A 13,773-nucleotide genomic window follows, 5' to 3' on the forward strand; every position below is an offset into this window, starting at 1 on the left:
ACACAGCGGGCGAGGACTGGGGCGGGAGCAGCTTCTCGAGGGACGGCCACCCACAGGAACGCCGTGCTCTCTGACGCGTCGCTTCCGCAGTCACACGCAGGCCCGCGCCTGTGAGTCCGCAGAAGACCCAGGAAACAAGTGTCTGCCCGTTTCTGCGACTTCCATTTTACTCCCTGGCCTCCGTCTGGGAGTCCGGGTGAGGCGGCTCCTGCTCCCGTCCCGTTCTCGTCCGTCAGGCTGTGCACCCATTTCCCCCAGCCCGACTGAGCTCGCAGAGACGGGTGCCGGGAGAGCGGGGCGGCTGGGCCGCAAGGTTGCTAAGCCACCCGGTTGCCCTCATCCAAGATGGCGGCGGGGCTGCGCTGCTTCCCGTCGGGCACCGCGCGCGGCGCCCGCCGTCTCCGGGAGCGCGCCTCGCGGGCCGGCGTGACGTCGTCGGCGCCGCCGCGACAGTCCGCACCGTCTCCCTGACTGGAGGGAGGATGGAGCCCGTGGCCGCCGCGTCGGACGGCGGGGAGCGGCCGGGCTCTCCTGCGGGCTCGGGCCTGTCGGCTTCGCAGCGCCGGGCCGAGCTGCGGCGGCGAAAGCTGCTCATGAACTCGGAGCAGCGCATCAACCGCATCATGGGCTTCCACAGGCCCGGGAGCGGCGCGGGTGAGCGCCCACCCCGCCCTCCGGGGCTTCGGGAACCTTCGCCCACCGGTCCGCCGCGCCCGCCTGGCCCTCTGACCCCGGCCCCGCCCCATGCCTCCTGTCTGCTCCGCACGCCTGCACCCCAAGCGCGACCCGAGGCCCCGCGCTCCGCCGGACCCGCCGCGGCCCCTGCCCGTTACCTGAGGTCGACCCCTTCCGGGCGAGCCCGCTCCCCGGCTCCCCCGCTGACTGCCCCCCTCGGCCCGTCCCCAGGCGCCCCCGCGCGGACGGGGCTTCCGCACAGGTGGAAGTGCCCCCTGAGCGCTGCCCCCCTGAAGTTATTGTGATGGAAACGCACGTACCCCTAAAAGGGTGGGGGTGGGATGGGGCTTCTAATTCCCCGCCGGGACGTGTCCAGGAATGAGGTCCTTCAAAGCCGATGTGTTCATGTGAACATTGGCTCAGCGCAGTGCGTGCCCGCGTGCCTGTAGGAACGGGTCTTTGTCACCCATTGCAAGGGCCGCAGATCTGCGTGATTGGTGTGCTGTTCCCTGAGGGTCAGCTAGCCTTGTAGTCTTGAACTTCAGGCAGTTTCCAAGCTCGAGGCCGAGAGTGACCCGGAAAGGAAAGAGCAGGATTTCAAGTTGAGGAATAATAGAACAGCATCCCAACTGCTCCTAAAGGGCTGCCTGGCTGCAGTAGGAGGATTGGTCCACAGTGGCCGCGAGATGGGCCACACCCCATGCTGACCAGACTCCAGGGTTCTGAAATATACATTCAAAGTACGGGTTTTTTTTAACGCCTTCATCATTTTACAATTTGAACACGTATGGTAGAGCAGGCAATGCAGACTTAGATCTGGAATATAATATCTGTGAAAAATTGGCCTTTTTGACCTGACCTTCCTTTGAGTGGCATTCTTGGTTTAGTCTATATATCCTTTTTCCAAGAATTAGATAATTCCTTTGGCAGGAATTCTGTTTTGGGTGATTTTTTAAAAACATACTCTTTTTTATTGTAGTTCAAATGTAGGTAACAGAACATTTGCCATTTCAACACATTTTCCATATAGAATTCAGTGGCATTAATTACATTCTTGTTGAAGAACCATTGCCAGTATCTGTTTCCAAATTTTTCCATCTCGGTGATCTCATTTGAGAATAGCAAAAACCTCCTGTATGCAAGGAGGTTTCAAAAGCCCATGGGGAACTAATGGGATGAAAAGAAGTGAAGCCCCTTATTTCTTAAGGAAGAAACTAATACATACTTTATGCAAACTGAGTACTAATTGGATTCATAAACTTCTGAATTCACTTGCAGCAGCATATTTTTTTGGAACCATTAACGTAGAAGTGTTTGCTTAGTATGTAATACATAAGGTTTTAAAATTTTCTTTTCTCAGAAGACGAAAGCCAGACGAGATCAAAGCAGCTGGACAGTGATAAACTGAACCCCCTCACCATCCCTTCCGTTTCAAAGCGGGTAGTGCTGGGGGATTCTGTCACCACGGGAGCAGCTGACCAACAGGGTGGAGTGGCAGAAGCAAAGGTGACCCAACTGGGAGACAAACTAGACTCTCTCATTAAACCACCTGAATGCAGTGCTGATGTCAACATTGAGCTCCGGCATCGGAACCGAGGGGACCTGACCTCGGACCCGGTCCAGAGGGCTTCTCGCCACGGCCTGGAACAGTACCTCTCCAGATTTGAAGAAGCAATGAAGCTAAGGAAACAGCTCATCAGTGAGAAACCCAGTCAAGAAGATGGTAGTACAACAGAAGAATTTGACTCTTTTCGAATATTTCGATTGGTGGGATGTGCTCTTCTTGCCCTTGGAGTCAGGGCTTTTGTTTGCAAATATTTGGTAAGGAAAAATAATGGTAGCTTTACCAACAGTGGAAACTGAAAGTTAGTTATAATAATGATTGTTTTTAATCCATAGAATTCATTATCAACTTTAACTTAACATTTTACCCTATTCACATGACTTTTAGAAATGTATTACTCACCTGCATGTTCGACTTGGATAAAAAACCAAGGCCAAACTCACTGCCATTGAGTCCATGCTAGTTAGGACCCTATAGGACAGGGTAGTGACCCTATAGGACAGGGTAGAACTAATCCTATGGATTTCCAATACTGTAATTTTATATGGGAGTAGGACTCTTTCCACCATTCTAAGTCCTTTATGTATTAATTCATGTAATTGTAATCCTTATGAATTAGCTGTCCTTTGAACCCATGTTTTACGAGTGGTGGAATGGAGACTCCAGAGTTGTTAGATCAGTTGTCCAAGGTTACACAGCTACAAAATGGCAACTGGGATTTCAACCCATGCAGTTGCAGAATCAAAGGGTAAACCCTATATTATGTATTACCAACTTTTAAATAATTTGAAGCATTTTAGTTCCCCAGTCCTGATCATGACACATTTTTATGCTTCAGAATGCATTTGAGCATTTCATACTATTATTAATCCTCAGTTGTACAGAGGATCGCTGTGGTTAAAGCTCTTGGCTGCTAACCAGAAAGTCAGTGGTTTATACCCACCAGCCACTCTCCAGGAGAAAGATGTCACAGTCCACTTCTGTAAAGATTTATAGTCTCCGTTCTTGGAGACAACCTTTTAACCAAAAACTAGGCCCATAAAGTAAACAATTGCAAAGGTGAGAGAACAGGAAGGGTAGGAGAGTCTGATGAAATGGGGCACATGCTGACACTGAGGAGTACAGCCAATGACATGGAGCATTTTATGTACAGGCTACTGAATGGGAAATGAATTTGCTCTGCAAACCTTTCACCTATAGCACAATTAAAACACTAGTCTTGGAAACCCAACAGGGCAGTTCTCTGTCCTATAGGCGAGCCAGGCGTCAGCCAACAGTGAGTTTGGGGTGGGGTTGGGCTAGTGTACAGTTTTCACTGTTCTGTGATGTGCCAGTGGCTCTTCCTTGAAAGTCGGGACGCCGTGGTCCTTTAGTTTTCCAGCATATGGAGGAATGCAGAAAAGCAGAGCTCATGATTCGGTGTCTTCTGTTCCGTAAACATTTTAAAACCGGCAGCCATCTACCAGGTAAATAGATGCATTCTCAAGACAATGTGACTATCATGAAGCAAAAAAGATTTTGGTTTTATTTCTTAGTGATTTTATGCAAATATTTTAAAACTAGAATGTTGACTAGGTTTTCTTATTTTTCCTATTGACAAGTGGGGGCATGGTTACAAAGAAGGGTGAGTGATGCTTGCAGCAGTTAGTGAGAAGTGTAACTGAAGAGACTCATTCCTTGCTTTAAAGTGTATCCTGTTGTTTTGGGACCTCAATTTTGTGTTGTTTTTCCTGCTATCATATTTTCAACCTCTCGCTGCTCTCACCATATTTCTACCTGACAATGTTTGCTCCTCTCCATAGGACCAGAAGACTTGCCAAAGTTCATGGGAAATTCCCTTAACATCAATTCCATTTTTTCATTAACTTTTTGAAGCCCCCTTGAGTTTTTCATTTTAGAAGTCCTTCATTTAGAAGTACGTGGAAATTTACTATTATTTGTATCTTTACTACTTTACTGTCTGAGAAGTCATAAAACCAAGCACTCCATCTATAATAGCACTTGCTCAGTGATGGAAAGCTAGAGATGTGGTGGTCATTAATTTCCTGGCATCATCAATAAATGGTTTTAATTTTGATTGCTAGGACCTTTTATGTCCCACTGGCTCATTCACGGTAGATGCGGGAGCAAGCACTACCACCACGCAATATTGTAGATCATTTTAAAGATGGGTTTTCATGAGAGGAAGACTTTGAGAACATAAAAAAATAGGAACGACTTGTATGACTTGAGAAACATGTTTTATTGGTAGTAACTCAAATCCCTGTCCTTTCTTGATTCTTCTGCAGAAACAAGATCATGAAGATCAAAATATTCCTGTTAGTTTTGCTTGGAATTTTATAGCTGCTGTCAGATTTATCATTTGAATGATTATGTTGAAAATAACACAATTTTTATCTTCTTTTTCCACAGTCAATATTTGCTCCATTTCTTACTTTACAACTTGCATACATGGGACTATACAAATATTTTCCTAAGGTAAAGTAACTACTTTTGTAAATAATGATTATGTACAAACTAGCAAATTTTTTAGCTTTTTTAAACCTTAGTTTTACCTATTGGAATCAGTGCTGTTGCAGGTGTGAATTCCCGGTAGTGCCAACCTTGAAACAGTTTTTTGTTTGTGAGAAATTCAGAAAATGAATAATAAAATTTCTCCTCATGATTTTGTCTTTCTAAATATCCTGCTCAGCCTTGAAATTCTGATTTTAATTCTACTTCCTCCTGGAATCTCTCCCTGAGTTTTATGTACAAGTAAAAACCTGGAGCCATTTCTATCTCTCCTTTTTCTTGTTTTGGTCTTGTAGTGTTGTATAAGTTTTTTAATATTTTTACCTTTTTAAACCTTTTTGAGTGTAAGAATGGCATCTCTTCCCTACTTCTTAGACCTTTTGCTTAAGAAATGTTAGTATATCACTGGAGTTTTGAATCTTCATGAACACTAAAGTACCGTATATACTCAAGTATAAGTGAGTTTTTCAGCACAGTTTTAATGCAGTTTTTGTGGTTAAAATTAGGTGTCTCAGTGGATCTTCGGTTGGCTTATACTCGAGTATATATGGTAGTCGACTGAAAGCTGTGACATTCATCTGAGCATTTCTCTGTGCAGGGTGAGAAGAAAATAAAGACAACAGTACTAACGGCCGCACTTCTGCTATCGGGAATTCCTGCTGAGGTGATCAATCGGTCCATGGATACCTACAGCAAAATGGGCGAGGTCTTTACAGATCTCTGTGTCTACTTTTTCACTTTTATCTTTTGTCATGAACTGCTTGATTATTGGGGCTCAGAAGTACCTTGAAGCCTACAGAACTTGGAAGGAGCTTACAAGAAACCATTTTTCTTCCATACAACAGTATCTCTAAAGGAGGCAAGCTGGTTACACCTTTATGTAATTCTTTTACATCTATGGGTGGTAAAATCACTCAATTAGAAAGGGAATGGCAGGTTCCGTGATTTAAAATGATCTCGTTTGTATTAGTACTGATGTGAAGCATAGACTACTGAAGGTCATGAATTGATTTTTCTTGATTAGATTCCTAGTCTTTACCTTTCCCTCACTTTCTCAGAGTTGTAATCCCACTTTTGAGGGCTGAGCTAATGCTTTTAGGAGGGCAAGTGAACATGGTCTCAGCCAATCCTAAGAACTGTTTCTTGTATTGTGTCATGCTGTCCTAAGTAATGGAGCCATAATAAAAATAAGTGTCAAATGTTAAGTCTGTATATTTTTACTTTAAAAGAATGAATAAGGTAGTCAATCCTACCTCGAGTCAGTATTCTGATTTTACTCTGGCACAGTTTTGGGGTTTTTTGGCAAATATTATTTAATGGAAGAAATAGCTAAATTTCATACATGTGAAATTAGGAACTATTTAGAAAATTATTCCTTGCTATATTCTCTGGTGGCATAGTGGGTACACATTGGGCTGCTAATAATAAGGTCAACAGTTTGAAACCATTGGCTGCTCCGTGGGAGAAAGACAGCTTTCGATTCTAGTAAACAAATTACAGTCTTGGGACGCACAGGGGCAGTTCTACCCTGTCCTGTAGGGTCACTATGAGCTGGAATCTACTTGATGCCAGTGAGTGTGGGTTTTGTTGTTGTTGTTTTTTGAGTTGGACACCAAACTCAAATTGAAAAATTTCTAAAGTGTGTTTTTAAAGCCAACTAGAACCAAACTCACTACCATTGACATGATTTCGACTCCAACAACGTAATTATATATCTGTGTATATATATACACATAAGTTGGATCTGAAGAGTTAACTGAGGTCTTACAACCCAACAAAGTGGGTTACATGGTTGTGTGGATCTTCCTGAAAGAGAATAAAACCTACGTGGTATGTCATTTGTTGTTTCATTTCCTTTACAGATTTTTGCATGGCCGTTTGGTTAATTCTTGATATTACACACAGGTGGCAGTCAGCTGCTGTAACTGTACAGCATGGGCTCTTACCTTCGAGATCCAGCTGTTAGCAAGCAGTGTTTCCAGCATTGTAAGAACAAGCCCCACCCAAAGTCCTGCTTCAGCCACGCTGTTTCCCTCATGCCGGAGTCACATCTTCGACCTGGGTTATAAAAAGACAAGAATGGCTGAATTCCCACTCTGACCACATGACGTCAAAGGAATACAAGCAGCTCTCCTCAGAAGCCCTTGAGGCTGTCCATATTTGTGCCAATAAGTACATGGTAAAAGGTGGCTCAGTTGGCTTTCACATCAGCTGTGTCTCCATCTGTTGCTTCCAGGTCATCCACATCAATAAGCTGTCCTGGGCTGTGGGTGACAGACTCCAGAGGGGTATGTAAGCTGCCTTTGCAAAACCCCAGGCAGCTACAGCTAGGGTCCATGTTGAACAAGTAGTGGTACCAGGAGGGTAAGGGGAGGGTGGGAGGAGAAGGGAAACCGATCACAATGATCTACATATAGCCCCCTCCCGGGGGGACAGACAAAGAAGAGTGGGTGAAGAGAGATAACGGTCAGTGTAAGACATGAAAAAATAATGTATAAATTATCAAGGTTCAAGAGGGAGGGAGAGAAAAAAATGAGCTGATGCCAAGGGCTCCAGTGGAAAGGTGCAGCATAGCACTGTTGAAACATACAACATTCCTCTAATGCTTCTCCATGCCTATCATGACCCCCACTCCACCGTAAAATCCGGCTAGACCAGATCATCTACACGGTACAGGTAAGAGCTCACAACACAGGGAATCAAAGATAGATAAACCCCTCAGGACCAAGATTGAGAAAAGGAAGGGGGCGTGCAACAAACCCAGGCACAAGGGAACAGGCGATCTAAAATCGATGGCAAAAAAGGCATAGTATGCCTGGTAGGGCTTGATCAAGGGCAGTGTAGCCGAGAAGAATTACCGAAATCTGAATGAAGGCCAAACGTGATAGTGGAACAAGAGGAAAGTAAAAGGAAATAGAGGAAAGAACTAGGAGGCAAAGGGCATTTATAGAGGTCTAAATATAGGTATATATATGTAAATATATATAATGGGAAAATAGATCTATGTGCATATATTTATAGGTTTAGTATTAAGGTAGCAGATTGGGCCGCCACTCAAGTACTCCCTCAACATAAGAACACTGTTCTTTTAACTGGAATTCCTTCTCTACGTGATCACTGAAGACAAAATGGGTGCATAAGCAAATATGAAGAAAGCTGATGGTGCCCAGCTATCAAAAGATATCGTATCTGGGATCTTTAAAGGCTTGAAGATAAACAAGCACGCATCTAGCTGAAAAACAACAAAGTCCACATGGAAGAAGCACACCAGCCTGTGTGATGAGATGTTGATGGGATCAGGTGTCGGGCATCAAAGACCCAGAACAAAAAATCATATCATTTTGAATGTGGTGGGGTGCAGGGTGGAGACCCAAAGCCCATTTGTAGACAATTGGACATCCCTCACAGAAGGGTCACAAGGAAGAGGTGAGCCAGTCAGGGTGCAGTATAGCACCAATGAAACACAACATTCCTCTACTTCTTTAATGCTTCCTCCCCATGACTAGCATGACCCCAATTCTACCTTATAAATCCAGCTAGACCAGAGCATCTACACAGGTACAGATAAGAGCTTGTAATACAGGGAATCCTAGACAAACCCCGCAGGACCAATATTGAGAGTAGTGATACCAGGAGGGTAAAGGGACGGTAGGAGGAGAAGGGGGAAGCTGATCACAATGATCTACATATAACCCCCCCCCAGGGGAACAGACAACAGAAAAGTGGGTGAGGGGTTATTGGTCAGTGTAAGACATGAAAAAATATGAATTACCGAGGTTCAGGAGAGGGAGGGAGGGAGGGGAGAATGAGCTGATACTAAGGAAAAGTAGAAAACGTTTAGGCTCTGATACTATTCCCTTCTTCAGCTTCAGATTTATAATCCTTCGGTCACTGATGTTGGTGTGCTTCTTCCATGAGGACTTAGTTGACATCTCACTTACATGGTTGCATGTTTGGATTTTTTTTAATTGATCATTTTATTGGGGGCTCTTACAGATTTTATAACAATCCATAAATCAATTGCATTACGTAAACTTGTACAGATGCTTTCATCATCTTTTTCAAAACTTTTTTTTCCTGCTTGAGCCCCTTGATAACAACTCCTCTTTATTCCCTCCATCTGGATATTTTTAATTTCAAAAATGTTAATCTTTATGGGAGCATACCTTTCTTCTGTGCTACTGCTATGTGGGCTCAAACTGCCAACTTTTAGATTAGTAAAGTGCAAACTGCCCCCAAGGGATCTGTGGATCACAGTTGGAACTGAATTCAGTAAGAGGATGTGAGATCCTCAGAATGGTGGTCATGTGTCAAACTCAAAATCTGCTTCAAAAGACAACACCACCTTTTACAAGTGAGCCAGTCCTTTGTTGTATTTTAATATAATAGAGACATTGAAATATTTCATTCACTCAATCACAAAAGCAGTTTCTTCTAGGATATAGAAGTGATAGGAACTTACGGTCAATATATTGTAGGTATAAAATAGCTAAGGCAGTCAGAATTGTCTTCTAAAAAAAGATGAAATTACCCACTGCCATTGAGGCAGTCCTGACTCAGTGGCCCCTACAGTGAATTAGAGGTGGAATATCTGGAAGAGAACTCTGGTTGAGGCATCAGATGCTAATAAGTGATCTCTAAGACAAAATGTTTTCTGATTCTGTATACTCACTTTAAGGTTGAAACTTGTGATTTTAAATATTTGTTGGAGATACAGCTTTAATCATGTGACCACTAGAAGTGTTCAAGGAACCCTGGTAGTGTATTGGATTACCTAGTGAGTTGCAAACCCCCAGCTTAGTGAGTTGAACTCCCCAGTTTAATGGAGAAAGATGGGGCTGTCTGCTTCCATAAAGACTTAAGTCTTGGAATCCAAAGGGAATAGTTCTATTCTGTTCTTTAGGGTCTCTGTGAGTCAGAATCAGCTTCATGGCAGTGAGTTTTGGGTGGATAAGCAGTAATCCCATATATTTCTGCATGGCTGCATCCAGTTGCATAGCTTCAAAGCATGTACTATATATGCGTTCTCCCACCATTTGTCTGCCAGTTGGTCATATTGTGGTGATATGCATGTTGCTGTGATGCTAGAAACTGTACTACTGGTATTTCAAATGTCAGCGGGATTACCTATGGTGGACAGATTTCAGATGAGCTTCCAGATTAAGAACAGACGAGGGAGAAAACATAGGCGGCCCACTTGAGAAATTAAAACACTAACTCATCGCCATTAAGTTCATTTCCACTAATAGCAATCCTACAGGACAGGATAGAATTGCCCTTTTGCTTTTTCAAGGCTATAAATCTTTTTTTTTTTTGGCTATAAATCTTTAAGGGCAGGTGCGGATGGAGCATGATAGTGGAACAGGAGGAAAGTCAAGGGAAATGGAGGAAAGAGCTGTGAGGCAAAGGGTATTTATAGAGGTCTAGATAAAGACATGTACATATGCAAATATATTTGTATATGAGGATGGGGAAATAGATCTATGTCCCTATATTTATAGGTTTAGTATTAAGGTAGCAGAAGGATATTGGGCCTCCACTCAAGTACTCCCTCAATGCAAAAATACTTTCTTCTATAAAATTGGCATTCTATGATGCTCACCCTCCTGACACAACTGCTGAAGACAAAGCGGGTGAATAAGCAAATGTGAAGAAAGCTGATGGTGCCCAGCTATCAAAAAATATAGCGTCTGGGGTCTTAAAGGCTTGAAGGTAAAAAAGCATCCATCTAGCTCAGAAGCAACAAAGCCCACATAGAAGAAGGACACCAGCCTGTGTAATCATGAGGTGCCGATGGGATCAGTTATTGGGCATCAAAGAACAAAAAATTATATCATTGGGTGAACACCTCCATGATACGATTGCTGAAGACAAATGGGTGCATAAACAAATGTGGCAAAGAAAGCTGATGGTGCCCGGCTATCAAAAGAGATAGCGTCTGGCGTCTTAAAGGCTTGAAGGTAAACAAGCAGCCATCTAGCTCAGAAGCAACAAAGCCCACATGGAGGAAGCACACCAGCCTGTGCAATCACGAGGTGTCAAAGGGATCAGGTATAAGGCATCATCAGAACAAAAAAATCTTACCATAGTGAATGAAGGGGGAAGTGCAGAGAGGAGAGCCCCTTGCAGAGGGGTCTAGGGGAGCAGATGAGCCAGTCAAGGTGTGATATAGCACCGATGAAAATACAACTTTCCTCTAGTTCCTAAATGCTTTCTCCTTCCCCGCCCCCCCATACCATGATCCGAATTCTACCTTGCAAGTCTGGCTAGACCAGAGGATGTACACTGATACAGGTAGGAACTGGAAACAGGGAATCCAGGGCGGATGACCCCTTCAGGACCAGGAGTGTGAGTGGCGATACTGGGAGGGTAGAGGGAGACTGGGTTGGAAAGAGGGAATTGATTACAAGGATCTACATGTGACCTCCTCCCTGTGGGACGGACAACAGAAAAGGGGGTGAAGGGAGACATTGGGCAGGACAAGATATGACGAAATAATTTATAAATTATCAAGGGCTCATGAGGGAGGGGGGACAAAATGAGGACCTGATGCCAAGGGCTTACGTGGAGAGAAAATGCTTTGAAAATGATGAGACACTCACTGACCCATGGCTCTGCAGGGGACAGCACCAGAGACACAGTGTGGGAATTACACCCAACCTGATCCCACCACACTGAGGCAAAGCACTAGGGGAGTGCAGCAGAACAGCAAGGGAATGGAGCAGCAAGGTCCCCAGGAAATGCCGAAGGTGGACTTTGGGGCTATGGCATGGTGCCCCAACAGACTAGACTGGAAAACACTCCTAAAGGCCAACAAATGATCCTTGAACTAGCTACAAGCTTTTCTTTCTCATTATGTTTTGTTTTTTGTCAGTGGTTTGTTGTTGTTTTGATGCATATTGTTGCTTCGTTTTGCTCTGTCTTGTTTTTGTGCATGTTATTATCTCCGCAGTTCTGTCTAAATAAGATAGGCTGGATGAACTATCTGGAGGAAAAACAAAGGGACCAACAGTTCCAGGGGGACATGGGATAGGGGGAGGTGGGGGGAAAGGAAGTGGTGTTAACAAACCCAGGGACAAGGGAACAACAAGTGATCCAAATCGGTGGTGAGGTGGGTGTGGCAGGCCTGGTAGGGCATGATCAAGGGTAATGTAATGAAGAGATATAGCTGAAACCCAGGTGGGAACGGAGCATGATAGTGGGACAGGAGGAAAGTCAAGGGAAATAGAGGAAAGAGCTGGGAGGCAAAGGGCATTTATAGAGGTCTAGACAAAGACATGTGCATATGCAAATATATATATATGAGGTTGGGGAAATAGATTTATGTGCTTATATTTATAGATTTAGGATTAAGGTGGCGGAAGGACATTTGGGCCTCCACTCAAGGACTCCCTCAATGCAAGAATACTTTCTTCTATTAAATTGGCTTTCTATGATGCTCACCCTCCCGACACAACTGCTGAAGACAAAGCAGGTGAACAAACAAATATGAAGTAAGCTGATGGTGCCCGGCTATCAAAAGAGTTAGCATCTGGCGTCTTAAAGGCTTGAAAGTAAACAAGCATCCATCTAGCTCAGAAGCAACAAAGCCCACATGGAAGAATACACCAGCCTGTGTGATCACGTGGTTCTGAAGGGATCAGTTGTCAGGCATCAAAGAACAAAAAAATCATATCATTGGATCACTGAAGACAAATGGGTGCATAAGCAAATGTGGCGAAGAAAGCTGATAGTGTCCGGCTATCAAAAGAGATAGCATCTGGGGTCTTAAAGGCTTGAAGGTAAACAATCTAGCTCAGAAGCAACAAAGCCCACATGGAAGAAGCACACCAGCCTGTGTGATCATGAGGTGCCAAAGGGATCAGTTATCAGGCGTCATCAGAACAAAAAAAAAATCTTACCATAGTGAATGAAGGAAGTGCAGAGTGGAGACCCAAGCCCATTTGTCAGCCACTGGACATCCTCTTGCAGAGGAGCCTAGGGGAGGAGATAAGTCAGTCAAGGTGCGATGTAGCACCGATGAAGAATACAGCTTTCCTCCAGTTCCTAAATGCTCCCTCCCCTCCCAACTATCATGATCCGAATTCTACCTTGCAAGTCTGGATAGGGCAGAGGTTGTACACTGGTGCAGATAGGAGCTGGAGGCACAGGGAATCCAGGGCAGATGATACCTTCAGGACCAGGAGTGTGAGTGGCGATACTGGGAGGGTAGAGGGAGACTGGGTTGGAAAGAGGGAACCGATTACAAGGATCTACATGTGACCTCCTCCCTGTGGGACAGACAACAGAAAAGGGGGTGAAGGGACACGTGGGACAGGGCAAGATATGAGAATATAATTTATAAATTATCAAGGGCTCATGAGGGGGAGGGAGCGGGGAGAGAGGGGGGGTGAAAGAGGACCTGATGCCAAGGGCTTAAGTAGAGAGAAAATGCTTTGAAAATGATGAGGGCAAAGAATGTACAGATGTGCTTTACACAATTGATGTATGTATGGATTCTGATAAAAGTTGTATGAGCACCTAATGTTTTTTTTTTAAAATCAAGGTTCTAATAATAAATAAATAAATGAAAGAAAATGATGAGGGCAATGAATGTACAGATGTGCTTTTCACAATTGATGTATGTATGGATTGTGATACGAGTTATATGAGCCCCTAACAAAACTTTTTAAAAAAATCTTTAAGGGAGCAGAAAGCCTCATCTTTCTCCCATGGAGTTCCTGGTGAGTTCCAACTGCTGACTTTGTAATTAGTGGACCAATACATAACCCACTAGTGCACTAGGGTGCCTCTCTGAGAAATTAATCACTGAAACCATCATAATAGAGTAGAACATTGATATAGTGCTGGGAGGTGAGCCACTCAGGTTGGAAGCACTTAAAATGAGTCAACCATAATGACACGGATGGAATAAAGCTTTAAGCCCTTCACTTGCTGATGGAACACTATTCAAAATTAGAAGAAACAGCAGCATACATCCATTAACAATCAGCATGTGAAATGTAGGAAGTATGAATCTAGGA

General features: G+C 44.1%; 1 protein-coding gene across 1 annotated transcript; it reads left to right on the forward strand.

The window, feature by feature from the left end:
• Nucleotides 1–420: 420 nt before the first annotated feature.
• On the forward strand, nt 421–6,538 carry CAMLG (calcium modulating ligand). Its single transcript, XM_075541570.1, has 4 exons — nt 421–654; nt 2,036–2,496; nt 4,652–4,717; nt 5,349–6,538. The coding sequence occupies exons 1-4, from the start codon at nt 483–485 to the stop codon at nt 5,538–5,540; spliced, it is 891 nt and encodes a 296-aa protein (XP_075397685.1). The 5' UTR covers nt 421–482; the 3' UTR covers nt 5,541–6,538.
• Nucleotides 6,539–13,773: the final 7,235 nt, after the last annotated feature.

The sequence above is a fragment of the Tenrec ecaudatus genome, chromosome 2 (assembly GCF_050624435.1).
Source record: "Tenrec ecaudatus isolate mTenEca1 chromosome 2, mTenEca1.hap1, whole genome shotgun sequence".
Lineage (NCBI taxonomy): Eukaryota > Metazoa > Chordata > Mammalia > Afrosoricida > Tenrecidae > Tenrec > Tenrec ecaudatus.